Source organism: Histoplasma capsulatum, genomic scaffold, assembly GCF_000149585.1.
Source record: "Histoplasma capsulatum NAm1 scaffold_6 genomic scaffold, whole genome shotgun sequence".
Lineage (NCBI taxonomy): Eukaryota > Fungi > Ascomycota > Eurotiomycetes > Onygenales > Ajellomycetaceae > Histoplasma > Histoplasma mississippiense.
The window spans coordinates 104,859-132,093 of NW_001813977.1; the positions used below are offsets into that span (position 1 = coordinate 104,859).

Genomic DNA, 27,235 nt, shown 5'->3' on the forward strand with positions numbered 1-27,235 from the left:
CTCGCTGCATGCGAGATAAATCCACGTTGTATGCGCCGTTCATGTTGTCACGCGCGTAAAACGGCGCTATACCTGCTCCTGGAGGCAAGTCAATTTCTAACATCTGAGGAACCCTTCCTTTTTGGCAGGTTTTTCATTCCCTATATTGTCTTTGATGACGAGTTGAAGAAGTTAAAAGGAGGTAGGTGTGCATTCGACAGTTAAAGTTAACTGAACTATTGGGAGTTTCAGAGTTAAAACCTTAGTCCACTGCTTACCAAGGTTCCTGAGCAGCGCGCTCGTGAGATAGACAAGCATGCAGACTTTTTTCCTTACGCAGATAGTTAAATATATAACTAACTACTATACCAGAATTGAATAATATTTTCGGGGGCAGCAGTCTGGCCCCTGTATGAGAAGGTTCCTCGACTTTCATGGATCCATGTCCAAGAGTCGCATCCATGTCTCGTGAGTGAAGAATAAGATATGACTTTATTATGCACTAGTCAGCGAGGTTTTGTTGTAAATATGCTCCGCTCCGTAGAAAAGAAAAAAAAGGGGGCCAACTCAATTCAGGAAGTTAATATTGAGAGAAGATGTCAAATAGTGAATGCAGAAAGTCAAATAAAAAAGATAGAAAGTAAAAAAGTAAAAGAAAGTAGTATGATATTTGAGCTGCGAAGCGCTTAATGAGTTAGAGTACAGATGTATAGTTACTTCAGTTTGCCTACGGAGTACGGAATGATATCAGAAACAACAAACAGCAAAACTGGTCGGCTGATTGTCTCTAGTCTCCAAAAAAGTGAAAATAATAGTAACTACGGCATCTGCGACTACGCAAGATATTCCAGTCTCACACTCGGTTGGGCCGCTGCTTTAGCTTCTCGCGGCAGGATGGCCCTGGATGGGTACATTTCGAGATAGACAAGAACCAGGAAATGGTAGTTTGAACATCTGAGGTTGTGTGGCCAGGTGCGTGGTGTTTGCGCATACGGTCAACATCCCGTAACTAGCTTTTCTCATTACTTAGCTAGTTACATGTATTCTGCTATTCTGCTTATTGTTTTTATGTCTAGCCGCGGGCCACATACAATGCTGAGCAGGGGAGGGATAGGGGGAGAGATTCTGCCAGGCATTGGCGCCTGTATCATGAATAGTGCATACACGGTAGCCATCAAACAAGCAGTTCCTATGGCCAGGTATGCAACTAAACCTCTCCTGCGTAGATGCTCAGGCACCTACCTGGGAACCCTGGGTTGGTGGATGTATGTACCAGTCATCTGGTCGCTGACCCGACTGTGGTGCAAATCTGCTTCTCGATGAACCACCCGCCTAACCGCACGCTCCCCACAGCCTCATCCACCGCCCGCGACCTCAACCACTTCTCTCTCCACTCTCCACACTCCACAACTCCACTCCCTCCTCTCTCTCCTCTCTACCTCCGCTATCTTTTTCTAGCCGCCCGTCTTCTTAGAATACCACACTTCTTTTGTTTTTCTTGTCTTTCTTTATCTAGTAATTTTTTTGTTCTTCCATCCACTCTGCTGTATTGCCACTTCCTCATCCCGTCTGTCTCGCTTATTGACTGGACTTTGACTCCCTGACGGACTGGCCGGCGAACGAACGAACTGACCCTGTTGGACTGCCTCGTTTGTTGTAACCCAACATCCAAATAACTCCACTCCACCTCGCCCTTTGTCCTCTGCAGTCTGCAACCCAACCCGCGACAGTTCCCCTCTTCGACCTCCCAATATCGACCTTTCTGTCCCACTCCCTCAGACAATCTCTCTCTCTCTCTCTCACACGCGCTCTAGCTCTCCTGCTCTCCTGCTTTCTTGCTCTCCTGCCCTGTGTTCACAGACGGACTTAGGGAGACAGTCAACAGAGGGAATTACTCCCTTTTGTTTTCTTATTCTGTACTATAGCGGCCCAGGGTCGGTTTACTGTATGTCGCTCGCCTCGGTTTCCATTCCCTTCGACGCCCGTGTCCGCGCTTCTTTCATTGTTGTCGCACATCATATTTACGGCTACAAGCAGTAGACTGCTTGTATGGAGTGAAGCATCCAAGCATCCCTCTGTTTGTGCCTGTGATTGATTGGCCCTGTTGTCCTCTGTCCAACTACATTGTCTCCCTCTCAGCTCCTCTCACTTGGTTCTTCCTGCATGTGCTCGCCCCAATAATAAATATTGCCGTTCCGTCATCTGCAAGGTGTGCTCTCGCCCTAGGCTAGCCTTGTCTTATTTAATTATTATTGCATCCCCTATTCTGGCATCGTTGACGTTTGTGCTTCCAATTCGCCTGGTATTGCAACTAATTACTCGTCGCACAACCAGCAGCTTCGTGCAACATAACCTTCTCCCCTTTTCCTCTGATCTCTCATTTCCGACTCCTTATCGAATGCCCCGAATGCGTTTACTTACCTGCAATTAACCTTATCAAAAAGACGAATTCCCTACGTCCTCTGCCAGGGTTGTGCAGTGTGGCTTGGATCAAATCAACCGTTTCACTCCGCAACCGGCATTTGATGTGCAGCACGGTTGGGAGGAAGGAAATCGCTCACGGGTTCATCATCCTGAGTAGTTCACGTTGCAGCGCCCTCCGTCTGAGGACATTGGTGAGGGGAATATAATCGGGGATTCAGCTTGTGACGTCCTAAAAGGAGCCCTAAACGTGAGTAATATCCCATTTATATTTCCCTTTTTTTTATTTACAACTTCTATATATCTATATATATTTCCATATATCTACATTTCTATGGTCCTCTTGCCATTTGGACTCTTTCTTGCAATGCTATGGAGTGCCACTCGCAACCTACCCCACCATCATGGCTAACTCACAAGGTTTACAACAGGACGGCACGTCTTCATCATCCACCCTACCGGCGGTGCTGATTTACTCCCGCCTCCCCTTCTCTTGCTGCCCACCGTCCTACGGGTTTCCTCAAGGGAAAGCTGAAAGATTCTTCTTCTCCGACTCTCGCTTCTCCACCATCCACACAAAGCCTACCGGAAACAGCGATATTCCATTGACAACAATGCCTAATAAAAAAGGTTCTCAGGCTCCCCCTTTGTACCTGGGATCGCCCAGCTTCGATGAACTCTCTCAGAATGCCCGCTCGCCACTGAGCCCCCAAAGCCCCATATCACCCAGGTCCCCTACATCACCATATCTTCAAGCATCTACTCTCCGGCCAGTGACGGGGAAAAATTCCTCTATTCCTCCACCAATGAAAACTTCTGCCACTGAAGAGAACAATGAAATACCGCAAACACCAGGCATAACGGCAATCCCACAATATCCACCTTCTCCCAAGGAAGCCACTAAACGTGGGCGAGATCCGTCGAGGTCGTTCTTTTCCAACCTCAAAGCGTCCAAGTCAAGTCACCGGCTTCAGTCGTCAGATGGTCCGGAAAAACAGACGGCCGATAGCAACCCCCCGCCAAGTCGAGGCAGCTCGAATGATAGGGCAGCAAATATGTCTAGTCGGGGACGGAACGGTTCCTCCACAGATTTCCCAACTTCGTCTGGTCGTGCTGAAAGAACAAATGGTGAGGATATGTTTTCCCGCATCTCTTTCTTTTCTTGATGTCAAAGGACAAAAGTGAGATGTGAAAAACTACAGAGAAACTGACAACGAAACATATACAGGCAATCGGAATGACGATCAATATCTGCGCAAGGAAAGCATAACTGATCCTCACAATTTAGCGTCGAAAAAAATCAAGCCCCGTTTCGCCAACATCCTTACTCGAACACGATCCATCCGGCTGGACGATTCGTATGCCACTGGTAAAAGCCATCCACCTTCAAGACGACCATCGAATGGTTTACTACGACTAGAGGAAATTAGCAGAAGCAACGATAATACCCAACCGCCATTGAAAACCGCACCATTACAACCGGACAAAATGTTCAGAGACGTGATGGGTTCGTCCGTCAGAAACCGATCAGCCGATCGCCCAGCAGCTGATGATTATCATGTCAAATCCCAGCGTCACCTAGGACATGGAGGGTCACTGACATCCTCCTCGTCGCTGAGCCAAGTCTCCGGGGCGTCGTTATTTGACAACTTAAAGCAAACGTCCAGCGGTGCGGCTGACCGTCTAGGCAAAGCTGGGAAGGGCTTTTTCGGTAAAATCACCCGGAGCGGGAGTAGCAATGAACGCGAGTACCCTGTAGATGACACATATACATGCAGAGTCATCAATCTTCCACTTGTGGAGCAAACTCGCAGGACGCGGATTTCGAAACGGTTGGAAGCGTCGAAGGATAAAACTGAGTATTGGATGCCAGCTTTGCCATGGAGATGTATTGAGTATGTCGCTTTTTCTTCAGCCATCCCTTTGGTCAATAATTCTCTCTAACAATCCATTGTCCACCTGTAGCTATCTAAATTTTAAAGGCTGTGAGGAAGAAGGTCTTTATCGCGTTCCAGGAAGTGGAAAGGATGTTAAACATTGGCAGAAGCGGTTTGACACAGGTATATTTTACTTTTTATTCTCCGGGGCTCCCTCTTCTGGTCACGTAATGCTAACAGTGTTGACCGTAAAGAGTACGATATTAATTTGTTCGACGAACCCGACCTATATGATATCAACACTATCGGATCGATGTTCAAAGCATGGCTCCGCGAGCTACCCGATGAAATATTCCCTAAGGCCACACAGGCTATGATCGCAGAAAAGTGTATGGGCGCCACAACTGCCCCGCAAATGTTGAAGGACGAATTATCCAAACTACCCCCCTTCAACTACTACCTCCTCTTCGCCATAACCTGCCACCTAAGCCTCCTACACTCCTACGTCGACAAGAACAAAATGGATTATCGCAATCTCTGCATCTGCTTTCAACCGTGCATGAAAATTGACGGCTTCTGTTTCCAGTTTCTAGTCTGCGACTGGAAGAATTGTTGGCAGGGTTGCTGGACTGAGAAGGAGTATCTGGCAATCGAACTTGAAGCGGAAAAGAAGGGTATGAATAAAGATCAGGCGGCTTCGAATGAAAGGGAGACTGCCGTTGAGGAAAGAGCTATCTCGTCATCGGGCAGCAGTCAAGCTCCTAATACCACCAACAGTGATCATAATGATAATCATAATCATAATAAGGCAAACAACAACAACAACAACAATGCCAACGCAGCCTCAAATAGCGAAACACAGGCGTCCGGTCGCCCGGCCAGCCCAAAACGCGGACGAAAACCAGCACCACAGAGCATTAACAGCTCGCATTCACGTTCTCAATCACAATTACCGGAGCTTGGCCCGCCGCTTTCACCCATTAGGATTTAGGATCTTCCTAGTATTGGAAATACAACAATGACTAGTGAAGTAAAAAGCTAAACGTAACATGCGAAATGGAAAATGTCGATCGGTGCTTCCGTCTCCGCCATCTCCAAGCTGCATCCAGAAAATGGACGGGTATTTTAGAACGACTTGTTTAATATCTAATACCAACCGAATCCAAAACAAAACAAAACAAGCACATGGGACTTTCCGATTTCTAGAGCTGCAAAATGGGTGCCTCACATTTTGCTGCTTTTGGCCAGACAGATGCCTTACCCCTTTTTTTTATGAGGGGGCTTGATGTGCGGTTTCATGTGAATGCTGTGCAGAAAATTATCATGCAATGCATATGCATCTACTTCACAGTTCTGACCAGACTCTAACTAGATGTTGTTTCTTCTCTGGTTTTCTATTTATTTTTATGTTATTTACACATGCACTCTGTGAACAATCTTCTTTGATTGTGGTTTTTCTTCCTCAGTTTCTCTGTCTTGTTTTTGCAATTTCAGTTTGCGTTTATTTAGTATTCTTGTTTTACTTCTTGCCTCACTGATTTGATTGTCCTTCTGCTTCTCTGGGCCCTATATATGATCAAGCATACTCTGGCGCTTAAGTGGAAGCCTTTACTTCATTTTATCCGTGATTCTCAACTGCTGGCTTTACATATCTTTAAGTTTTTAGTCCACTGTTGTTGACCACTTTTCTCCCTGATCCTGCGTTTCATATAACGGGTTTCTCTACACGTTTTCTCTTCTTTTACATTGTTATTGTTTTTTTTTTTTTTTTTTTTTCTTTTTTCAAACCTGCGTATACGTTTATCTTTCAGTTTGTTCCCTGTCTGTTCTTGTTTCGGCTATTTTTACCCTCTTCCATCCTTTGTGCCTTCTTTACATTGTGTTAGCTTTGGCATTGCAACTTCATCGGGTGGCATTTTCTTCATTCACATTTATCAATTATTTTCCCAGTCTTTTCCATTTCCATTCAAACTCCCCATCCCATCCCATCCCATCTTTTATTTTGTTAATTAATGGCTCTTTTATCCATTCTTTTTCTCTGTTTTTCTTTGATTTCGTCCTCACGCTGGAACGGTGTTTTGAGTTCGGTTATGAATTCTTTGAGTTTTAATGGTATATGTATAGATATGTTTGGCATGCATTTATTTACTTGCTTTCCGCTCATAAAAGAGCATTCATGAAAGCCGAATAGCTATGTAGCAAGCTTCCAGGTACATTTGTTTTGTTATTATTCAAGAAAAGTATCAAGGATTGCAACCGAGATGAACTTTGGAGCCGAATCCAAGCGGCGTAATGACCATGCTCAATAGCAACAGGCCGATATAGTTCTTTGGTTGCTGTGCTCTGTTGATGATACCGTCCAGTCTAGAAATCCTGCTACTTGGTTTTTCAAACAAATGCTTTTCTGTTTAGGTTTTGCTTCCTGCTGGAGAAAAATAATCGATTTGAATTTCCTTACCGTTTTGCGAGGACTAGTCTATGGTCGAAACTATTAGCAAAAATAATAGCTATCTGCATGTGTTCATTTAGTCGAGGAGCAAATAATCATTATACACGCCAGATAACTTAGAGGAAAAACAGGAAACACACCTCACATAGACGCAACAAAGCATGAGAAACGCCAAGCTGCCTTGGAGATATGACTGAAAGGCGACAGTAGACTCCACATCCAAGCCTATCCCATCCCATCCCATTTCATTGATTCTTTTATTTAGTTCACCCATAATCAAAACGGAATGTCCCAACACCAAGGACCTCCGCAGCACATACACTCTGAGAAAATCATTCTTTCGCTCGACCAGCCCTCCGCTCATTAGCCCTCATCCGCCTCTCATTCCTCTTTATCCGTTCCACTCTCTCCCTCCTCCCCTCCCCTCTAATTCCCTTTCCCTCCCTACTCAACCCTTCCTCCTTCTTCCACACCTTCTCATCCACCTCCACAAGCCAGTCATTCTCCCCGCCTTTGTTCTTGCCCTTATAGCCCCACCTCGGTACCCACTCGCCGCTAGCTTCATCGTAGACTAGCTTCTTCCTCCGCTCCGCCTCCGCACTACCGCCGCCTGAACCGAGTTTCTTATTATATTTGCCAATCCCCTTCTTGCGAGCGAAGAGCTCCCATTTCGTCGGCTGCTTGGGAGCCGGGAGCGGTTTGAAGCGGGGTAGGAGGGTGGTGCGAGGGGGAAGAGAGAGGAGGATGCCGTCCCGCGTCGTGGAGGTTATGGTGCAGGTTGTTAAGAGCTGGTTGAGGAGGGATTGGGCGCCATCGCGGGCTGTGGCAGTTAGGGCTGCGTTTAAGGATGTGTCGTTTGAGAGAATGAGTGGGTTTGGGTCTAGGGCGAGAAGGTGGCCCAGGTCGAAGGTGTAGGGTGTAGGTTTCTCGACGGTTATGGGGCTGGAGGAAGTGTTGTAATTTGTTAGCTTGGAGGGTTTGGCTTGTGCTTGTGTTTTATAGTAGAGGAGGAGAATCGGTGAGCTTCAATTGGAGTGAAGATAAGAGATGCGCAACTTGAAGTTGATGTGCAAACATACAGTCTTTCTGGTTTTGGCTTCGCTTTTGACGTTGAGGCGGGGATGGAAGTTGAAGTAGAACCAACCATGTCTGCAATTGCCATGATTGTTGAGCGGATAGTGTGTTTTACGTTACTTCATTGACTTCGAGCTCCAAAACACACACACAAAAAAAAAAAAAAAAAAAAAAAAAAAAGGACTATCCGCAATGACTAAGCAGAGCCACTCCTTCATGACTTTCCCCTTTAGGTTCTTTTAGTTCTTTCACGCCAAATGCCTCTTCTTTTATCACTCTGTACACGTATTGCGCCAACACATGCAACAATTATATTTACAGGCCATTGATCACGGCAAGGCAGCTTCGTGCCACAATGGCCCCCACTTCCTTTTGCTGGGGCTGCCTTTCGAACCTTCAGCGGGGGCCACGTCTGTTGCAGCCGCTCTCCGCTCTCCGAATCGCTCCCTTCCATACCACAGCCCCGGCCTTTGCGTTGCCCATGAAGAAAAAGCCAGGCTCAGGTCAATCGGAAGCCCCTAAGTTCCGCGAATCCCTGTCCGCTCGAATTAACAAAAAGGTGAAGCGTGAGAAACCTCGGCCTCCGGCCCCGGGTGAACGTAGGGCGGCGAAGGAACGCATTGTACTCAGCAATACCAACGCCCTCGAGGTTCCAGATATGCAAGAGCTCTCTGTGGAGAATATGACAAACGCAGACTTGCGTGGCCATACAGTTGGACTTCCTATGGCGTTGATAGACCGATTAAGAGGCGCCCGCGCGTTCAAAACCACTCAGGGCTGGAGTTTGTTTAGGAGACCCGGTACTCTGGTTAGACAGGAAACGCTCGAGCTGGGGAGGTTAATTACTGGTATTGGGGATGGCGAGAGCGAAATGAAAGGGAAAACTATCAAGAGAATCATTACTGGTGATAAAGGGACTGGGAAGAGTGTCCATTTGACTCAGGCCATGACCTTAGCTCTGTTAAAAGGCTGGGTTATTGTCACTATTCCTGAGGGTAAGGTAAAATTATCATGTGTCTTAACATGTCCATTTCGCTAACATTAATGCGTTCTGTTTTCGTCCTTAACAGCTCAAGACCTCACGATCGGCCATACCGCCTACGCTCCATCTCCCTCAGACCCAGGAAAGTACGTGCAACAGGACGCCGTGGCTAAAGTACTGCAACGTATGATTGCCGCCAATGCCCCTTTGCTAGCTAAGCTTCATATTTCACAAAACCACCTGAATTTAAAGGCACCCGTTCGCCCCGACATGACTCTCGAGCAATTAGCTAAACTTGGAATCGATGACACTGCACACGCCTGGCCGATATTTCAGGCTCTTTGGTCAGAACTAACAGCGACCGAAGCAACTACTAATGTTGACGGCCAAAAGCCATTCAGTACTCGTCCACCAATCCTAGTCACAGTCGATGGCCTTGCGCACTGGATGACGAATTCCCAATACCGCACTGCCGAATATGAGATTATCCATGCTCACGATCTCGCACTGGTAAACCACTTCCTTTCTCTGCTGTCGTCGGAACGTTCTTCCCCAGCACTCCCTAACGGAGGGCTTCTCCTCTATTCTACATCTACCTCAAATACACCAACTTTATATACGTTTGAGGTCTTGCTCGAACAGCTTGCTGCGCGTACCGCTGGCATACCCACAGACTCGTCGGAATTCCCTGCTGTTAGCCAATACCGCCGCCCTGATCAACGAGTCCTTGCTCTCCTTAATGAAGCGAAAGATCTGTCGACGCAAAGGCTCACTGGCCTGGACAAGAAGGATTCTAAAGGCCTGCTTGAGTATTTTGCACACAGTGGCATCCTGAGAGAAAAAATAACAGAGGAATTCGTCAGTGAGAAGTGGACACTCTCTGGAATGGGGATCATCGGTGAACTAGAAAAGTTGGGAAAAAGAATCAGAGTTCCTCCGCCAATACCGGCTGCGAACTGAGCCTCTCTCCACTAATTCGAAATTCATTCGGCTGTTATGCGACCTAGCGGACTCAGGTTCATTTCAAGGTTTGATCTGTATTTTGCATCTTCTACCTTTACAATAATTACATTATTTCTTTTTGTTTGACCTTTGGGGGAATTTCTCTGAATGCTGTTTGATTAGGGTTGTTTTTCATAGACCACATTTATTTTTTTGTTTGGTATAATGTACAGCTCTTTTTCCACCTTCATTGTTATATCTCTGTCAAGGTTTAAAAAATAGAAGATGGTGTTTTCTCTCAGTTTTCCCATTTCCTATCAAAAAAAGAGATCGTGTTGTTTTTAAGTCTTGCTCCATTTTGATCTGTAACATGTCCTTTTTCCAGTTGTGAACAATCCCGTGGAAGAGCACTAACGATTTACATTCCACAACTACCGGATAGAGACCGGCCCCCCTTCACAACTATTAATACGGTACTTTGCAACATTGTCTCTGCTAGTATCTGAAGATACCTGACCCATTTCCCCAGTTCAAGTGATTGACATTTGTCTATCGCTTTACCCTGTGCTACTCAACTTTGATTTCCAGCCCCCTGAAAGGCTATCCTTCGTGGTTGCAGTCATACCATTTCAAATTTTTCAGAATTAGACTCCATTTTCAGTCCCATTTCATTTCTTCCTTCGCCTCCACAGATATGCATGTCCATGTAATATACATTTACCAAAACACATATCAATATGGCCGCTTCAATCACCTCCCCGGAGGCGTCTTCATCTCGCTCGAAACATATCCCCCATCCAGTTGCCGTCTCCTCCCCGATAATGCCAGAAAGATACGCATCACTACTCGCCCCTACAAGCCCAAATGCACCCGAGCACAAAGGAGCCAGTCAAATCCTGCTCCCGTCAACAATGATACAACTTTGCGGTATGTCTTCTACAGTACCCGACATTCTCAAATTCAAACCGCAACATTGCGGACCGAGCTGGATTATTTCGATTGTTACCAAGACAATCTGCGCTAAACATTGTCCGAGAAGAAGTCCTCAAACGGAAAGGGGTATCCCGACGAAATGGTTACTATAGATCACAGATATCGCGCGCTGCTTGAGGAATACCATGTAGCTACCCATCAACAAAAAATGATGAATCAAGACTTAGAAGATGAGCTCGCTCCAAAGCGTCATAGAGCTGTCGCGCCTGAGACAGACACAGGCATGACAGAAAAGGGTGACGATCGGCAACTGCAAGCCGCGTCGCTGCTAGAGACAGCGTATGGTGCCGCCCTGTATTCCAAATCCATGTCTGACAAAATAATGGGACGGCATGTTGGGCTCAGGCTAGCCAAGTTCCGCCGGGATGTGTTGGCGTACCACACTGCGGCGAGTCTGGAGGGAGGGAAGCTCCAGCTATACTGCCATATCACAGGCTGGTAGGCAGGGAACGTCAAAGCAACGCATGTTATCCCGAGCGGGGTGAAAGGGAATGAACTGGCGTACCTTTTTGGAGATGGGGAGGTTGCAGTGGAGGATCGGAAAAATGGTGAGCTGGACGCTATCCGTACGTAGAGAACTTGGTTTAACAAAATGTTGCTTTGTCTAGGGATCACGCTACATGCAAAAATTGAAGAAGCCATGGATGCCCGAGTAATTGCTATAATACCGAGCCTACCGGTGGAGAAAGCACAAACTCCAACACAGTGGAGATGCGTCCTGACAAAGGAGTCATACCGGGATCGCATCCTCAGTCGCGACTTGGCAGGGCATGCTTCACGATGGAATGTAGGTGCATCCTCGCGCTTGCTTACTCGTACAATCGGTCATACCGGTCCATTCTGTCGCTGACCAACGTACAATGACAGGAGCTGGATAGCAAACCTCTAACCTTCCCAACTAGCTCAAACCGACCGGCAAGCCGTTTCTTCTTCTTCCCGTTCATCATGACCTATCCCCAAGCCAAGATTCAGGAGAACACGGGTGGGCTGAGAAGATTGAGACGAGCACTGCATACGACCTATGGCCCTTATCAGGACCAGGGGGTTACCTGGAGAGGTATACTCTCCAATCCATTGGGCGGAATATATCCGGATTTGGCCTTCCGGCTTCCTTGTATGAGGGGTTGATGTCCAAAGCTGAGAGCCCAGCGAAGGACCCGGATTATGACACTGTTTTATCGATGCGTCTTCGTGAGGTATTGGCTAGTGGGATGAAAGGCCTAGGTATTCAGAATAACGAAAAGTTTGGAAATGAGCTGAGATTGGTGAACGGGGCGAGGGAATTGGAGGAAGGGAGTTTATTTTTCGTTTTTATCATGATTCTGATCATGAGTGAGTGGTGCATTTTGACTTTGTTAGCCGAAGAAGTTTGGGACTGATAGAGGAAGAAAAGCATTGCTATTCACTGTCTGAATAAGATAACATTGATTGCGAGGAGAGAGCTTTGAGGATCCGTCCGCTCTCTTTTTTAAAAGACTATTTTCTCATACCTCTTCGTCTCTCCAGGTAGACAATGGCGGATATGGTGGATGGGGTAGTCTCAAAGCTCAATCAATGGCTAGTGAAGAATACTCCCACTCATGAAAGCTTAAAATAGCATTGATAATATCTGAGGAGTGTCCTTGCTTTCATGTTCCTTGAAAGAAAAGGGGTTCCCCGCGCCGAGCCATTAGAACGTTCGATTCCCAGCGCCCTACTCCGTACTGTACAGTACAAACAAATGCAATCTCTGTAATCTGTATCCTCCCGGCAATGCCAAGCAATATGAGCAATTGGATGTACAACAGAAAATACCGGAAAATGCAGGAGAATATATGATAATAATATATACAATATACAAAGACACATGTCACATCAAACTCGTCCTTCCTCCAATCTCCCGCCCGCCCTCACCGGTAGGCATCTCCCCGTTCCTCCCAACAATAAATTCTTTGTAAATAGCTTCGAGGCGGTTGCGCTCTACGTCACTAATGGAACAACGAGTGGTTGCGAGGGATCGCTCCATGTGGGTCCAGCAAATATAGATGTCGTCACTGGCATCTTTATCCGCAGCAGTCGCGCCATTGGCACCGAGAGAAGCAGCATTAACTAACTGATCTGATGCCTCTAGTTCTTGTTGACATTGGCGCTGGCGTTTACGGGCTTGTTTAATTGCGTCGAGTTTCGCAGCAACGATAGCGGGAGGTGGTAGAGACGATGCGGATCCTTCTATTAAACGTGTTCGAGAAGCTACCGCTGTAGCATGTTCATCTGATGAGTAGAGAAATTGTATGAAGGGTTTCTTGTCGATCTTTTCTGTGCTGGCCTTGGTATTGCCATTGACGACTGGGATGACCCCATTTGTAATTGCTGGTCGTTTCGGCCTATTTTGGGGATTATTGGAGTCAGAAGATCGGTCACCTAGCGCGTCGTGGATTGCTTCGAGGTGTGCGTTGTAAACAACCGCCTGCAGGTCGGCGCCAGAGTATCCTTTAGTCCGATCTGCAATTTCGTCGACACGCGCGATTACTTCCTCGCTAAGCTTGAGTTGCTTACTCAACGCCTGGACGATATCCACTCGGTCCGAGTGGGAGGGCATGTCACACAGAAGCGACTTATCCAGGCGTCCGGGGCGGAGTAATGCGGGATCGATAAGGTCCGGTCGAGATGTGGCCGCTAGGACGTATACACCTGAAAGACCCTCCGCCCCGTCCATCTGAGTAAGAAGCTGATTGACCACTCTGTCAGTAACTCCGGTAGAGTCATGTCCCCGTTTTGGCGCGATACTATCAAATTCGTCAAAGAACAGGATACAGGGCCTAGCAGCCTCTGCTCTCTCAAACAAGTCGCGGACACTCTTTTCACTTGCACCAATATATTTGTTGAGGATCTCGGGACCCTTTACACTGATGAAATTGAGCCCGCATTCCCCTGCCACCGCACTTGCAAGAAGGGTTTTTCCGCAGCCTGGGAACCCATATAGCAAAAGGCCGGAACGTAGACGGAGTGGACACTGAGCGAATATTGGGGCATATGTGGTGGGATATTGCAGGGTTTCAAGGAGAGTTTTTCTGGTTTCATGAAGACCGCCAATTGACGCAAAAGCGGTTGAGGAGGATGTCAGGGTCACGTTACGGAGAGAAGCAGGTGTGAAGCCCTTGAGTGCGTGGGAGAAATCTTGCGTGCCTAGTGTGATCGCACAGGAAGTGGATGATGTATCTTGAACTGAACGGATCAAAGCTTCATTTCTGGCGCGAGCGGTTAGCAGAACGAGGTCACCAGGCATGTATCCGTCTGTCTTCCCAGCTAAGTCAAGGAAATCCAGGTCTCGGCTAAGGATAAAACCATCAGACTGTCCCGATGAACCAGGTCGGCTGCCGGGATCTGATGGTTCGAGCCAGGAGTCTTGAGTGGATGAACTTTGGTTTCTTAAATGACCATTGACCACATTCTGGAATCTTGTAACTGGTCCATCTGCCGCTGTTAATTTTTCAAGAACCATTCTTCTTCCATCCTTGTTTGGCGCCTTCAAACTAATGATTTCCCGAACGACATGGCCTCCAACAATAACATTGTTGAGTGACTCCTTCGCCTGTGCCGTTGCAAGTAACACGACAGAGGAGTTGGCTGAACAAAATTCTCGTACAGTTAAACAAACAATCTCGCTAATTTGGCGACTCCTTCCATTCTCGCCGCCAACCTGAAGTTCTGTTTCTACCGGGCAGAGACGGTCCAGGTCATCCAAAATCACAAGAGACTGGCCACCCTGTCGCGCACACCAAGACGCTGACAGGAAGAGCCGATGGAACGTTTCCTTAATTGTAGAGATGCGTGTTTCGTCCGTCACCAGCTTGCGGCAAGAGAAGAAAGACACGTTAAAAAGGTAATCCTCGCGTAAATTGTGAGCTAACAACTGACACAAGGATGTTTTGCCAGCACCTAATCCACCGGTGAGAAGAATCGAGGACGATCGAGTAAGATTTGAGAGGCAATTTTCGATAACTGTGTCTATTCCCACCAAATCAGGCGCGTCATCCGGGATCGGGTCAATCGATGGAGCGAAGGACGGGACACTGTCCTGCGGTTTTGTTATCTCTGGTTGGATATCAAGATTTATTTTACATTCCGAGCCGAGAAGCCAGCCAAATGCTACCTTATTGGTCTCTGATGATGAATTTAAAGGCGGGTCGAAGCGAACAATCCCCCCTTCAAGTTCTAAGGAGGCAGCCTGGTTTTCAAGCTTGGGTAAAATCATTCCATCAGTTATAGCGCCCGATAACATACCTGAATCAGATCCCGGACTGCCATACAAGAGCTTGATACGTTCACCCAACGAATCCCGGTAAGCAGAGGAATCACCACCGAATTTTAACCCATCTTTCTTGTTAGAAAAGCTGGAGGCGAAAGGAAAAATTTTAATGGATTTTACCGAAGAGTGTGGAATTTGAGGCGGAGCGGCCTCAACACGGACAATTCCTCCAACCATTCCATCGGATCCAAGTGCGGAGCAGAGATGGGATGAAAGAGCGACATGTTGACAATCAGGACTCTCATGCCAAGGTAGAACTCTGGCAACAATTTTCTTCGAAGGCTTTCCGGCATCGGAAGACTCCTGCTCCTTTTTCTGCAGCTGCTGTTGTGGATCAACAGGTGGAAGTAATCCGGCCGGGGTAACAATTGAAACGCATGCCCATACTGTTCCCCGGAGCTCATTTTTCTCAAGGATCCCTCGATCAATCCATATCCTAAACCCTTCGTTTTTCTGGGTATCCGAATCCTCGTCGAACCAATCCTGCATGTGGCGCCGATCCACGCTTCGAAGGTAGACTGCACCGTGCGACGCTGAATCAGAATGGTTGCTTTTTGGGCGGACAGTGCCCCCACTACTGCGACCGCTTACGCTTTTCCGACCAGTACTAGTGATGCTTCTATTCTCGCTGCGTGAATGCCCGCCGGACTTTGGGCGAATTTTTGGAGCAACTACAACTTCAGCATCTTGTGCGATTTTTGCAAATGGAGAGTTCGCAGGTGCAGGCGGTGTCAGAGATGTGATTGTGATGTTGGCCGTGGAGGTGGGTGATAGGTGTAAAGTGAGGGGATGGGAATGCGATATCTGCCCAACTGTTGTACCACTGTACGCCGGATTTGGAAGAGCCCGAATTTGAGACAAGAGATTAAGCTCTAGGAATGTAGCATGCAGTTCAATAACTACCAACGCCCAGTTAGCATAGTCAAGTAAGAGATAACGAGAGTTCCAACACCTACTCTCCCAATCAGCTGGTGTTAAAGGTTCAATATTAACAGTATGCGCCACTAAAGGGTCAAGATGCAACAGCAAGCCGGCCTAATTGACAGTTAGCGGAGTGAAATCAGATTTTTTGACCTGTTTGATACTCACCCTTTGACCGTCACTCAAGCCCAAAACTCTCCCGAAAGTGGAATCGATTTCAACAGTCGGGATCTCCTGCTCCCTCGAGAAGTCCCCAACACCACTTATTCCATCTTTGCTGACTACGGGAGCAAACCTTCGCTTACTTGGCATACCTGTCCAACCCACGTATGCGCATTTTTGCGGCTGGCTCGCAGTCGATGTGCTGGATGCGGGGCGGTATTGAAGCTCGACAACGACGTTTTGGGCAGGCTGCGAAACAAAGAACCCTTAGGCCACTAGATGCAGAAGTTGATATTCAATAACCTTACCGTATTCGCGTTCACCAACAATGCCACCAGCGACGGCGGCAAGTTAGCAAGACAATTCTTGAGTGGAACAAGGACCACCTCCGCCGTAGTGGACGCCTTCCTGTTACCGGGAGCCATGGTAGGACAATTATCAAAAAGGAGGCCACCCTTTGCAGATGTATCTACCCAAAAAAGAGGGGATGCTGTGAAGGGAATAAAATGCTCTCAAAATGAGCTACCACCGCGCTCTGGCTGTAGAAATATATCGCTGTTCCGGGATGTTTCTTCGGCCCGCACGAGTGCTCGGCCGGGGACCGGGCCGAATCTTAATCCGCTCCGAGGAACGCTAGTCCTAACTAGGAGGTTAGAAGGGCATTTTGAAGTTCGGAAACGCGTTCACGTCGCGTAGACGCGCGCAAAGCAGCTAAGTTCACCCTTTGGGAAGGAAACGAACACATCCAAAGCTCAAGTTCCGTTTTCAATTTGCAACAACTGCCCGCAAAATAACCACACCACCCTACGACAATATCAACCTCTCTTCCAACTGCACTACCATCCTCTCTGGTGAATGCTTCGCTATGGCGCTACTTCAGTATCGCGCTCCCGTCAAGTATGCAGTTCAACAAGAGATTTTCAAGGACTTCCTTCAGACTTTTAAGAGCTTCGAATCGGCCTCAGAGAATGCTGCTACTGAGGCAATTGAAGGCCTTCATATTGATGGCGACAACACAAGCGACGAGTACGATTTCATGGACGATGTTGATGGTCAACAAATGAGAACCGCGCGATCAAAAAAGCCGAAATTGAAGTACATGCAGATGTTGCAAGAGGTTGCAGACCGAACAAGGTCCAATATTCTTATAGAATTAGATGATCTAGAGACAGTAGGAAGCACTTTGGGCAACGTTTGTTCCATCAGCTCTTCTAACTATGAAGTGATAATTATAGTACATCAAATCCCTGCCAGATGGTCCTGATTCAAACATTCTGGAAAACATCGAAGGTAATGCAAAACGATACATTGATGTATTCTCCAATGCGGTCGACCAAGTAATGCCCAAAGAGACAAAGGAAGTTTCGTGAGTTCTTCATCCGGTCCCGTTCCTGCATCGAATATGGAAGGGAACGTCCTTCTGATTTCAATTCTACCCACAGATTTAAAGATGATGTCCTTGATATAATTATGTCTCAGCGCGAGCGAAGAAACGAAACAATGACCCTGGCTGCTGAAGCAGATCCTGAATCTGAACCAGGCCTACCACCCTCAATTTTTCCTCCAGAACTGACCCGCCGCTATACTTTAAATTTCAAGCCATTGACCACCTCGGGTTCTAGCACCGATCGAAGCAAGGCAATAGCTGTTCGAAATGTTCGCGGCGAACACCTTGGCCACCTTATTACAGTGCGGGGCATCACCACCAGGGTTTCGGATGTCAAGCCTGCTGTTAAGATAAATGCCTACTCTTGCGATCGTTGCGGATCTGAAGTCTTCCAACCTGTTGTCTCAAAGCAATTCTCTCCACTTTTCGAGTGTCCATCTGCCGAATGCCTGCAGAATAACACCAAGGGACAACTGTTTCTTTCTACCAGAGCCTCAAAGTTTATTCCATTCCAAGAGGTTAAAATTCAGGAGATGGCAGATCAAGTCCCCATTGGCCACATTCCACGCACTCTAACGGTTCATTGCCATGGAAGCCTTGTACGACAGGTTAATCCTGGTGATGTAGTTGATATTGCTGGGATCTTCCTCCCAATACCTTACACTGGATTCAGAGCGATCAAAGCAGGCCTTCTTACAGATACGTATCTAGAAGCACAGCACATAACCCAACATAAAAAGGCCTATGAGAATCTAGTCATGGACTCGCGAACTCTCCAGAAGATAACTCAACATCAAAGCTCAGGAAACATGTACGAATACCTATCACGTTCCATTGCCCCTGAAATCTATGGCCATCTTGACGTTAAGAAGGCGTTGCTCCTACTTTTGATTGGAGGAGTCACCAAAGAAATGGGAGATGGAATGCGTATTCGTGGTGATATTAATATCTGTCTTATGGGTGATCCTGGCGTTGCCAAATCTCAGTTATTGAAGTACATCACTAAAGTTGCTCCCCGTGGTGTTTATACTACTGGACGCGGAAGCACCGGTGTCGGCCTTACTGCAGCGGTGATGCGTGATCCCGTTACAGATGAGATGGTGCTAGAGGGGGGTGCTTTGGTGTTGGCGGACAATGGAATATGTTGTATTGACGAATTCGATAAAATGGACGATGGGGACCGAACTGCAATTCATGAGGTCATGGAACAACAAACAATATCCATTTCCAAAGCTGGCATTTCAACCACACTCAATGCTCGCACATCGATTCTAGCAGCAGCCAATCCCCTCTACGGCCGATATAACCCGCGCATATCACCGGTTGAGAACATTAACCTCCCGGCTGCCCTGCTCTCCCGATTTGATGTCCTGTTCTTAATGTTGGATACGCCTTCTCGCGATGCTGATGAAGAGCTTGCTAATCACGTCGCATACGTCCATATGCACAATAAGCATCCTGAGACGGACGAAAATAACGTAGTTTTCTCACCCCACGAAATCCGACAATATATTGCTAAAGCTCGTACCTACCGACCCAACGTCCCCAAACGAGTATCCGATTATATGGTTGGCTCCTACGTTCGGCTGCGCCAAGAACAAAAGCGCAACGAGGCCAGCAAGAAGCAATTCTCACACACATCTCCACGTACCCTTCTAGGTATACTCCGTCTATCACAAGCTCTCGCCCGTCTTCGCTTCAGCGAGGAAGTGATTACCGAAGACGTGGATGAAGCTCTACGACTAACCGCAGTGAGCAAGGCGAGCTTATACCACGATTCCCAGGGTGATGGTGATCAGAGCCCTATGAGCAAGATATACAACCTCATCCGGGGTATGCGAGAGAGTGGTGCTGCGGCCGTGGAAGATGGGAACGAAGGGGAGTTAAGCATGCGGAGAGTGAGAGAACGTGTCCTAGCGAAAGGCTTCACGGATGATCAGCTCAGCCAGACTATTGACGAATACACGAGCCTAAACGTGAGTTTTGTTGTGTCCCCTGTTCTTAGGTTTTCCTACGCTCTGTATCCCTTGAACATTGTCATCGTGTTAAATACTTATCCCCTTTCTCTTCTAGGTTTGGCAAGTTATCGGCAATGGGACTCGCCTTGTTTTCGTTGAGATCGAAGATGACGAGCTTATGAACCTTATATGAGACAATCAAAGCTCTGATTTGGAATGATGGGGAAACAGGGATCCTGCCATGCAGGAATTTTCCCGAACGTTGTCTCCTTCTAGGTACAGGATGTCTCTAATATATTCCTTTGTCACAGATATCCAGTCCAATAATATATCTGATTTGGTTCACCTTTTGCTTGAAATGCGTCTCGCTTCTTATGCAAGGTTATGTATGCGATGTGTTTTTATTCGTCCATGAATATTGGCAGGGCGTTGATAGGGCAGGAAGGATTTTCTAGAATATCAAGAAAAAGCTCTTTTTATTTTGACGCTTTGAACCTTAATCCACTAAATTATGAAAAGGGATTTTAGCAAGCAAAGTGCTTTCTCTAAATATTGACATGTGATAATAATCACTGGTCTTTGATGAATGGCAACGTTAGCACAAGCCGGAAAGACTTGACAAGATATCGAAAGAAATTGTATGTTTGGGCCGGAAATAATTTCGTAGTTTCCCATTGAGTTGATCTCTCTCTTGATGGATAAAAGTCAAAAGCGTTCAACAACTCCCAGGTCAACCAATTCTGCAAGGTATATAGATCTTGAGCTTTCCTTTTCGGTTGGCATTTTAGTTTGTCACAACTGTACTTCAACAAGTGATGGAAGAATGATAGGAAGACGTGGCATGTCTACCGATCTTCACCTGTCACAATCGAACAGCTCGAGCTATTGACAAGATGAAAATACCACTTGAAAAGTTATATAGATAGAAACTCTGTCCTACTTCGTGAGGAAACACAAACGAGAAGCGGGGTTTTGGACCCAAAACACGAGGGAGCAGTGCCGCAAACCTCTGAGACATCTGTGTGACCGCGGATCGTTTTGGAACAACATGGAGACATGGAGTTAGCATGAATGTGAGAGTTACATGGGAAGCGGGGAGAAACCGACCAACGAAGAATGCAGACAGCAGTTTGGTGGGATCTGTGGCAAGAAGAGCAAAAAATCCAGACTTGATTTCGCACAACATGAGCAACTGCAAATGATGGATGATTGGTTCTTGCAACCATGAAATGCGTTATGGTTGAGCGATCACGACTCGATCCTGCTAAGGCTCGATTCGAACATTGTCTCAAAAACAGGAGGCAAATGAAAAAGCAAAAAGGACAGGAAAAAGAAAAAAAAGAAGGAAAGCAAAGGAATATCATTATGCACTTTGAGCAGAGAAAGGGTGCCTGTCTTTTCCCTTCGTATTCTACAGGAGAGATCGTTGAACGAACTACATCCTGGGCCGGTCCTGCAGGTGAACCCTGCATTCTAATTTGCTGGGTTTCTGATGTTTTGAACCAAAGTCGATCTGTATCATTAACTATATTTGACTCGATGGCATAAAGCAGATGCAGCTGACGGCTGTATATTTCTATTGTCTTCTCTTCTCTTCTTCTGGAGAAAGAATGCGGCGTTTGCCCTCTGCTGCGGAACGGCCTAGAGGTGCAATATTTGATATTTGTGAGTGGTAAAAGGATAATCGGGCTTCAGGAATATTTGCATGGCACCCACACAAGATCAAAAACCAGGACCATCCAGGAGATTTGCCAAACAAGGGGAATAGGGTTGCAATCCTTGGTCAAATAGTCTTAACTAGTTAGTAGTAAATGAATTGAGAATAAATGACTCGATCATGATCGAATTTAGGGCTGGAGGCTCTGCAGATTGCCGATCTGGATTTCCATTTCCGGTTTAGCGGCCAGGAATAGAAGTCCCAAATATAAACAACACTAAGCTTTATTCAGCCGCAAGAGGCTCCGCTTTCTTCATCATCGAACCAATCACAGCGTCCCCCCAGCTACCCCAGATTTTCGCTGTTTCCACTCGCGGCAAGGATCGCCCGACTGCAGCCTCAACTCAACGACATCACCACCATCGTCAGGGATGCATAGCCGAAATCTTGATAACAATGCACGAGGACAGTACATGGCTATTGCTTTGCTGGTTCGTCCCATCGACTCTGATCCCTGCGATCCCGAGGCTGAAGCTGAAGCTGAAGCATCTTGTCTCTCCAAAGCCGGCGTTGTACGGAGCTAGTACTGGTTTTCACTCAAATCTTTCTACGCTTCGGCTACAATCGCAAGAACTGGTGGCTACTTCCAATGGAATACATACAGGTCGTACATTCCTCGATGTCGGCAGATCTGGAAGTGTTGTATCTTGATTTCATTCAAGACAACAGATAACCTTGGAAAAATCGAATCGAGAATCCAGGACGACAGAATTATGTTTTCATGGAGTATCCACTTCGTCGATTCTCCTTTCGCCTGTACCTTGTTCAAGCAACCCATGTTTATTTAACCTTTGGGCCCTGACAGATAGAGTTTTGCGAACAAATAATTCGTTCGCTTTGCGACATTTTCGGTGCTCTCTTGATCGTGCATTCAGCTCATTGAAAATCCACAGCCATGCATAGCCCTTCGTATGTGACGGGGCGCTAGTGGTCTAGGCGTGATTCATAGATGGTTCGATAAGTCACCAAGTTGCAGCTTTACCACAGCGCAGTGATGCAATAATGTGTTACCACAGCTTCTTGCTACGAAGGCAACTCTGAGTACTGGTACACTGCCATACTTCCCATTGATTTGGCTAGTTGTGTGGACAGACGTCATATATTATTCTATTTTGAATTTGACTCTTGTCCATGTTTCTGTTGCTGGCATCAGTTAGCCTGCCCATGATGAGACACTGCCTATTGAATGGACAGGTTTTTGAACATGGCCTATCAGGAACCAGGCGGGTAGGATGCTGGAGAGGGGTTGAAAGCAGGCCACGGAGAAGGCTCAAAGATATAAAAAGGTGCGAATTTGCTCTCTTTTTACTTCTTCTTTTTCCTTTTTTTTTTTTTTTTTTACAAGCACCCAGTCGTTCGTTCCCTGAGTCGAAGATCTACAAATACTTATTTTTTCCAATACATATATTTAATGTAGAAAAGCTCTTCCATCATTCCCAATCGACTTACAATATATCAAAACCCATTTTAATCGCAGCTCAATAATAATCAACCGCAAAAATGCTGAACATCAAATCGATCTCAACCCTCCTTCTCCTTGCCAGCTCCTCCCTCCTCGTGGCTGCTCGTCCGGGAGAGTATCCCACGGACAAGTACCCTACCGACAAGTACCCCACCGACAAATACCCCACCGACAAATATCCCACCGACAAATATCCCACCGACAAATATCCCACCGACAAATATCCCACCGACAAATATCCCATCGACAAATATCCTACTCACAAGTATCCCGTTGACGACAAGCATCCCACCGACAAATATCCCACCGACAAATATCCCACCGACAAATATCCCACCGACAAATATCCCACCGACAAATATCCCACCGACAAATACCCTACTCACAAGTATCCCGTTGACGACAAGCACCCTATTGATAAGTACCCTACTCATAAGAAGCCCAAGCCACATCCCGCCCCCGTCTGCGGCACCTGCAACCCTATCTCGGGCCAGAACCACTGTGATATAACCACTTCCTGCATCAACACGGGCAAGCGCTTCCACTGTGCCTGCCGGGCTGGCTACAAGGCCAGCAAGGACAACGACAACATCAACAAGCAATTCCGTCTGCCATTCAAGAACTTCGAGTACCTCGTCTTCACTCCCGAATCTACCGAGTGCAAGATCCTTTGCGACGATAACACGAAGCCGGCCAATGAGCTTTGCCAAGAGGTTCCGCTTTATCAACAATGCGAGGCATAAGCCACGTTTCTCTTGTTCTTCACTTACTAGAGAAACGGGATCGCATGTTTTGGGGTATTCGGGGTTTTTTTTTTTTTTTTTTCCAAGTATTTTGAACACGCTGCTTGCTTTGTTCGTTTGTAATGGAGGGCTAGTTGGGACAGCGGGGGAGAGGGAGACAACTAATTTTTGCATGTCGGGGAAAGCTTCATCATCTATGTGCTCCAAATATGGGTTTTCGTGTTTCCTATTGATAGCAATAAATACCGATGAAGTCGGTCATAGGGAAACATCTTGTGTGCAAAATTATTTTAATACATGGCTTAGACTCCTTTTGGTTACTTGAATAGCTATTATTCAATCTTAAAGATATTCACTTGCGGGCTATAAAATTTACATAAAGCAATTATTTCTCTATTGTTGCATGGACATCTTTCGAAAAGATTGGTTCACCGCCTTTTAAACTATTCCATTTCAAGGGAAGCAAAGGAGACAAAAGCGATGTTAGACTCAAACCCACACATATATATATATAGATAAGTACAGATATACTCTACTCTAGAATCTTTACCTCTAAAAATCGCACGCAAACTAACCAGGATCACCGAATCGAAAGGTCACAGGCTAAATTTATTAGCCTGGAAACTAAAAGCTTCGCGCAAACAGGAAGCCGAAAGAATGAAATGCCCAAAGGAAAATTAGGATGGGCTACAGTTTGGCCTTCATCCGACCATCAGCATTCTCCTTTTCCGCCCGTTCCTTCAGTGTACGTCTCAAAATCTTCCCACTGGGGCTTTTAGGAATCTCGTCGATGAACCTCACCCCTCCGCGCAGCCGTTTATGAGGAGCCACCTTACCCGCAAGCCAATTCATGATCTTCTCCGCTTCCGCCTTCTCTGCCGCGGGCCCCGCAGCTTTGTCTTTCAACACAACGTAGGCGCGCGGTACCTCAGAACCATGCTCTTCGCTCTCAACTCCAATGACCGCAGCGTCATCGATCGCCTCGTTCTCCATGAGAATACCCTCAAGCTCCGCCGGGGCAACCTGGAACCCCTTGTATTTGATGAGCTCCTTGACGCGATCGGTTATGTATAGATTACCATGCTCGTCCTGATGTCCAACATCGCCGGTGCGGAACCAGCCATCGGCGGAAAGACACTGCGCCGTCGCCTCTGGGTTGTTCAAGTATCCAAGAAAGACGTTGGGGCCACGGATATAGATCTCTCCTGTTTGCCCAATGGGCAGCTCGACAGGCTCGCAGCCATCGTCGGGCGAAGTCATATACTTGATTTCCTGATTCGGTAGCAAGCGGCCAACTGAGCCGATGTATTTGTCCCAATCCGCCCATGTTTGCGTATGGGTTGTGGGGCTCGTCTCGCTGAGACCGTAGCCCTGCTTGACACCCGTCTTGATGCGGGTGGACATGGCTTCGACGAGTTCACGACTGAGCGGCGCTGCACCGCAGTTCAGAAGTCTCAGGGAGGAGAGGTTGTACTTGTCGACGACGGGGTGTTTTGCGAGGAGGACGACGACGGGGGGTACGATGTAGGAGAAGGTGATGCGGAACTTCTGGACGTGGGCGCACCATTTTTCGATGTCGAATTTGGACATTACTACCAGATGCAAGCCAGTGTACATGGATTTATGAATGATGCAGGTCAACCCTGAAGTTTTGCACATTAGATACTGCGGACGATAAAGAAAATTTGAACCAAGGAGGGCTGGGAATAGGCGGGTGTGTACCGTATATGTGGAAGAATGGTAGAAAAGCCAACACTTTATCTCTATCCCAGCTCAGGTTTCCCAGCTCTCCAGCAGTAAACTGTAGGATATTCGAAACGATATTGCGATGCGACAGCATAACGCCCTTGGGCACACCGGTCGTCCCCGAACTAAAACACAGAAAGGCCAGGTCCTTCGCTGGATCGATGCGCGTCTTGCGATATCTCGTGGCTTTCGATATATTCCGCACTGAGGTGAAATGTTTAAACTTCGCACTCGGGTCCCGCGCATCGCCCAGCAGGATGATACGGCTGTCAGGAATCCCGGCCAGTTTCGCGGCGGCGGTGGCAGTGGGCAGGAGCGCCATTTGAGTAACGAGCGCTTTGGCGTTTGTCCCCTTGAGCTGGAAGGCCAATTCATCCACGGTATAAGTCGGGTTTGCTGGGGAGACGACACCGCCAGCCCAATGGGCTCCCCACATCACGGGGGGCATGTCGATGTTGTTGGGGGAGATGATGGCTAAGACGTCGCCCTTTTGCCAATCCCAATTGGCCTTTAGACCTATTCCAAAGTCCAGGGCGGTGGACTTCACTTGGGAATAGGTGTATGAGCGGAGGGTATCGGCATCCTCGAGCATCACTATTCGTCAGCGCATTAGTAGAAGTTAAGAGAGTTTGGATTTAGCTTCTAAACGGCTGATCGGTGAGATTGCATCTATCAACAAACCTTGATCATCAGGGAAAGGCTCCCACTTATTCTCGAAAAGAAGAGTCCATACATCGATATTTGGAATCTCTAATGGCGGGTACGGCGATTGAGCCGGCATGATTGGCGACTTGACGAGAGGCCAGCCCAGAAAAAAACAACGGATGACACTGGTACGCTCCCCAAAAACAGATCCCAAAGCTCAACGGCAAACGAATGGCCTAACGGAAGTGAGGATACAGCGCTGTGAGGTGCAAGATGGCGCTGAAGCTGGAGATCATGGATATCAAGATCATTGATGGCGGAGGAGAAAGCGCCAATGCGGAGGCCAGCGACTTCGGGCTTCGGCAATTCCAATCGCTGGGGGGTGGAGCTAGCCGCATCGGTCGTCTTGGCATGCCGAAATTTGTCTCTGCCGAGGCCTTTCCCAATCTGAAATGCCAGCGAGAAAGGCGGAAAAATCAACCAGCATACACACATATTTAACTAGATAGAACACTACATTAAGAACTTGGTCACTAATTCGGGCTATTCATACTAATACAACAACAGATGCTTTTTCGTTAATGGTTCTGGACAGGTTGATTCTTGATCCCCAGCCCTACCTGATTCGACGATTACCTCCTTGAAACGAAGGGAAAAAGCGCGAGATAACACGAAAGTAGAAAATAATAGAAAAGTCATTCTTCAATGCCATTTTATAGTGTTCGTGCTTGACGCTGGTCTGCAACCATCATGCTGCATTGTGATGGCAACTTTGGAGCGGAGATTGGATACGGAAAGCCCGAAAACATCATCGGGATTCCGTCCTGCGGGGAGCGTGCTGCCAAAGAGCTGTGTCTTACTAACTCGGATAACCTGGTCCGAACCTCCAGTCTGGGGTTCCGGGAAAATCTCCTACGTATAGGTTGTCGTCAGTCATTTGTGCTGTGGAGAAGATGTTACACAAAAACTAGCTTACCTCGCGCTGCAACAAGACTTCGCTGCCTTCAGAATCAGAATCCATGTCCCAAGTCTCGATCTTTCCCTTGACAAATTCCCTTCCGCTTTGATCCATTTTAACAAAATCACCAATTCGACTTTTCCAGCTGACCCGACTAACCAGAGCTGCATGTTGTGGTAAGATAGCACCATGACCATTAGATTATCCATAGCAAAAGTCAACGTAACCATTTGTTAAATGGTTTGCGCTCATAGTGATATATATACCCGTGGGCGTGGCCGCCCATCCCACCACCTATACACTGCGACCGCCAGCCACAGCGTACTGGGCAACCACAATGTCATGATTCAACCGAGTGAGACGCTGAGACCATCCTGACTCGATAGCCACAGTCGGAAAATATTCGCGTTCGGGCACAATGCCCATGTCCGGCTCTTTTACTGAGCCTGCATATCGGCCTTGGAACCTCTGAATGGCTTAAATTTGATGGATATAAATCAGCAACCATAACATAGTTGTTGCAGATGATAA

At 47.2% G+C, this 27,235-nt stretch overlaps 7 protein-coding genes across 7 annotated transcripts; 4 read left to right on the plus strand and 3 right to left on the minus strand.

The window, feature by feature from the left end:
* Positions 1–2,804: 2,804 nt before the first annotated feature.
* Positions 2,805–5,268, plus strand: HCAG_06365 (conserved hypothetical protein; the record flags this gene model as incomplete). Its single annotated transcript, XM_001538710.1, has 4 exons — positions 2,805–3,528; positions 3,629–3,907; positions 4,383–4,460; positions 4,532–5,268. 4 exons carry the CDS (start codon positions 2,805–2,807, stop codon positions 5,266–5,268), a joined length of 1,818 nt encoding a protein of 605 aa, XP_001538760.1.
* A 1,463-nt stretch (positions 5,269–6,731) lies between these two features.
* Positions 6,732–7,888, minus strand: HCAG_06366 (conserved hypothetical protein; the record flags this gene model as incomplete). The annotated part of the gene is made up of 4 exons (XM_001538711.1): positions 6,732–6,753; positions 6,867–6,951; positions 7,175–7,668; positions 7,806–7,888. 4 exons carry the CDS (start codon positions 7,886–7,888, stop codon positions 6,732–6,734), a joined length of 684 nt encoding a protein of 227 aa, XP_001538761.1.
* Positions 7,889–8,155: 267 nt separating this feature from the next.
* HCAG_06367 (conserved hypothetical protein) lies at positions 8,156–9,742 on the plus strand (the record flags this gene model as incomplete). Its single annotated transcript, XM_001538712.1, has 2 exons — positions 8,156–8,795; positions 8,871–9,742. 2 exons carry the CDS (start codon positions 8,156–8,158, stop codon positions 9,740–9,742), a joined length of 1,512 nt encoding a protein of 503 aa, XP_001538762.1.
* Positions 9,743–12,566: 2,824 nt separating this feature from the next.
* HCAG_06368 (hypothetical protein) lies at positions 12,567–16,513 on the minus strand (the record flags this gene model as incomplete). The annotated part of the gene is made up of 5 exons (XM_001538713.1): positions 12,567–14,791; positions 14,981–15,904; positions 15,962–16,040; positions 16,241–16,363; positions 16,397–16,513. 5 exons carry the CDS (start codon positions 16,511–16,513, stop codon positions 12,567–12,569), a joined length of 3,468 nt encoding a protein of 1,155 aa, XP_001538763.1.
* A 440-nt stretch (positions 16,514–16,953) lies between these two features.
* On the plus strand, positions 16,954–19,626 carry HCAG_06369 (DNA replication licensing factor CDC47; the record flags this gene model as incomplete). Its single annotated transcript, XM_001538714.1, has 4 exons — positions 16,954–17,280; positions 17,324–17,454; positions 17,531–19,451; positions 19,549–19,626. The coding sequence occupies 4 exons, from the start codon at positions 16,954–16,956 to the stop codon at positions 19,624–19,626; spliced, it is 2,457 nt and encodes an 818-aa protein (XP_001538764.1).
* Positions 19,627–22,650: 3,024 nt separating this feature from the next.
* Positions 22,651–23,355, plus strand: HCAG_06370 (conserved hypothetical protein; the record flags this gene model as incomplete). Its single annotated transcript, XM_001538715.1, has 1 exon — positions 22,651–23,355. The coding sequence occupies one exon, from the start codon at positions 22,651–22,653 to the stop codon at positions 23,353–23,355; it is 705 nt and encodes a 234-aa protein (XP_001538765.1).
* Positions 23,356–24,042: 687 nt separating this feature from the next.
* HCAG_06371 (hypothetical protein) lies at positions 24,043–25,882 on the minus strand (the record flags this gene model as incomplete). Its single annotated transcript, XM_001538716.1, has 3 exons — positions 24,043–24,947; positions 25,078–25,695; positions 25,783–25,882. The coding sequence occupies 3 exons, from the start codon at positions 25,880–25,882 to the stop codon at positions 24,043–24,045; spliced, it is 1,623 nt and encodes a 540-aa protein (XP_001538766.1).
* Between the last annotated feature and the right edge of the window lie 1,353 nt (positions 25,883–27,235).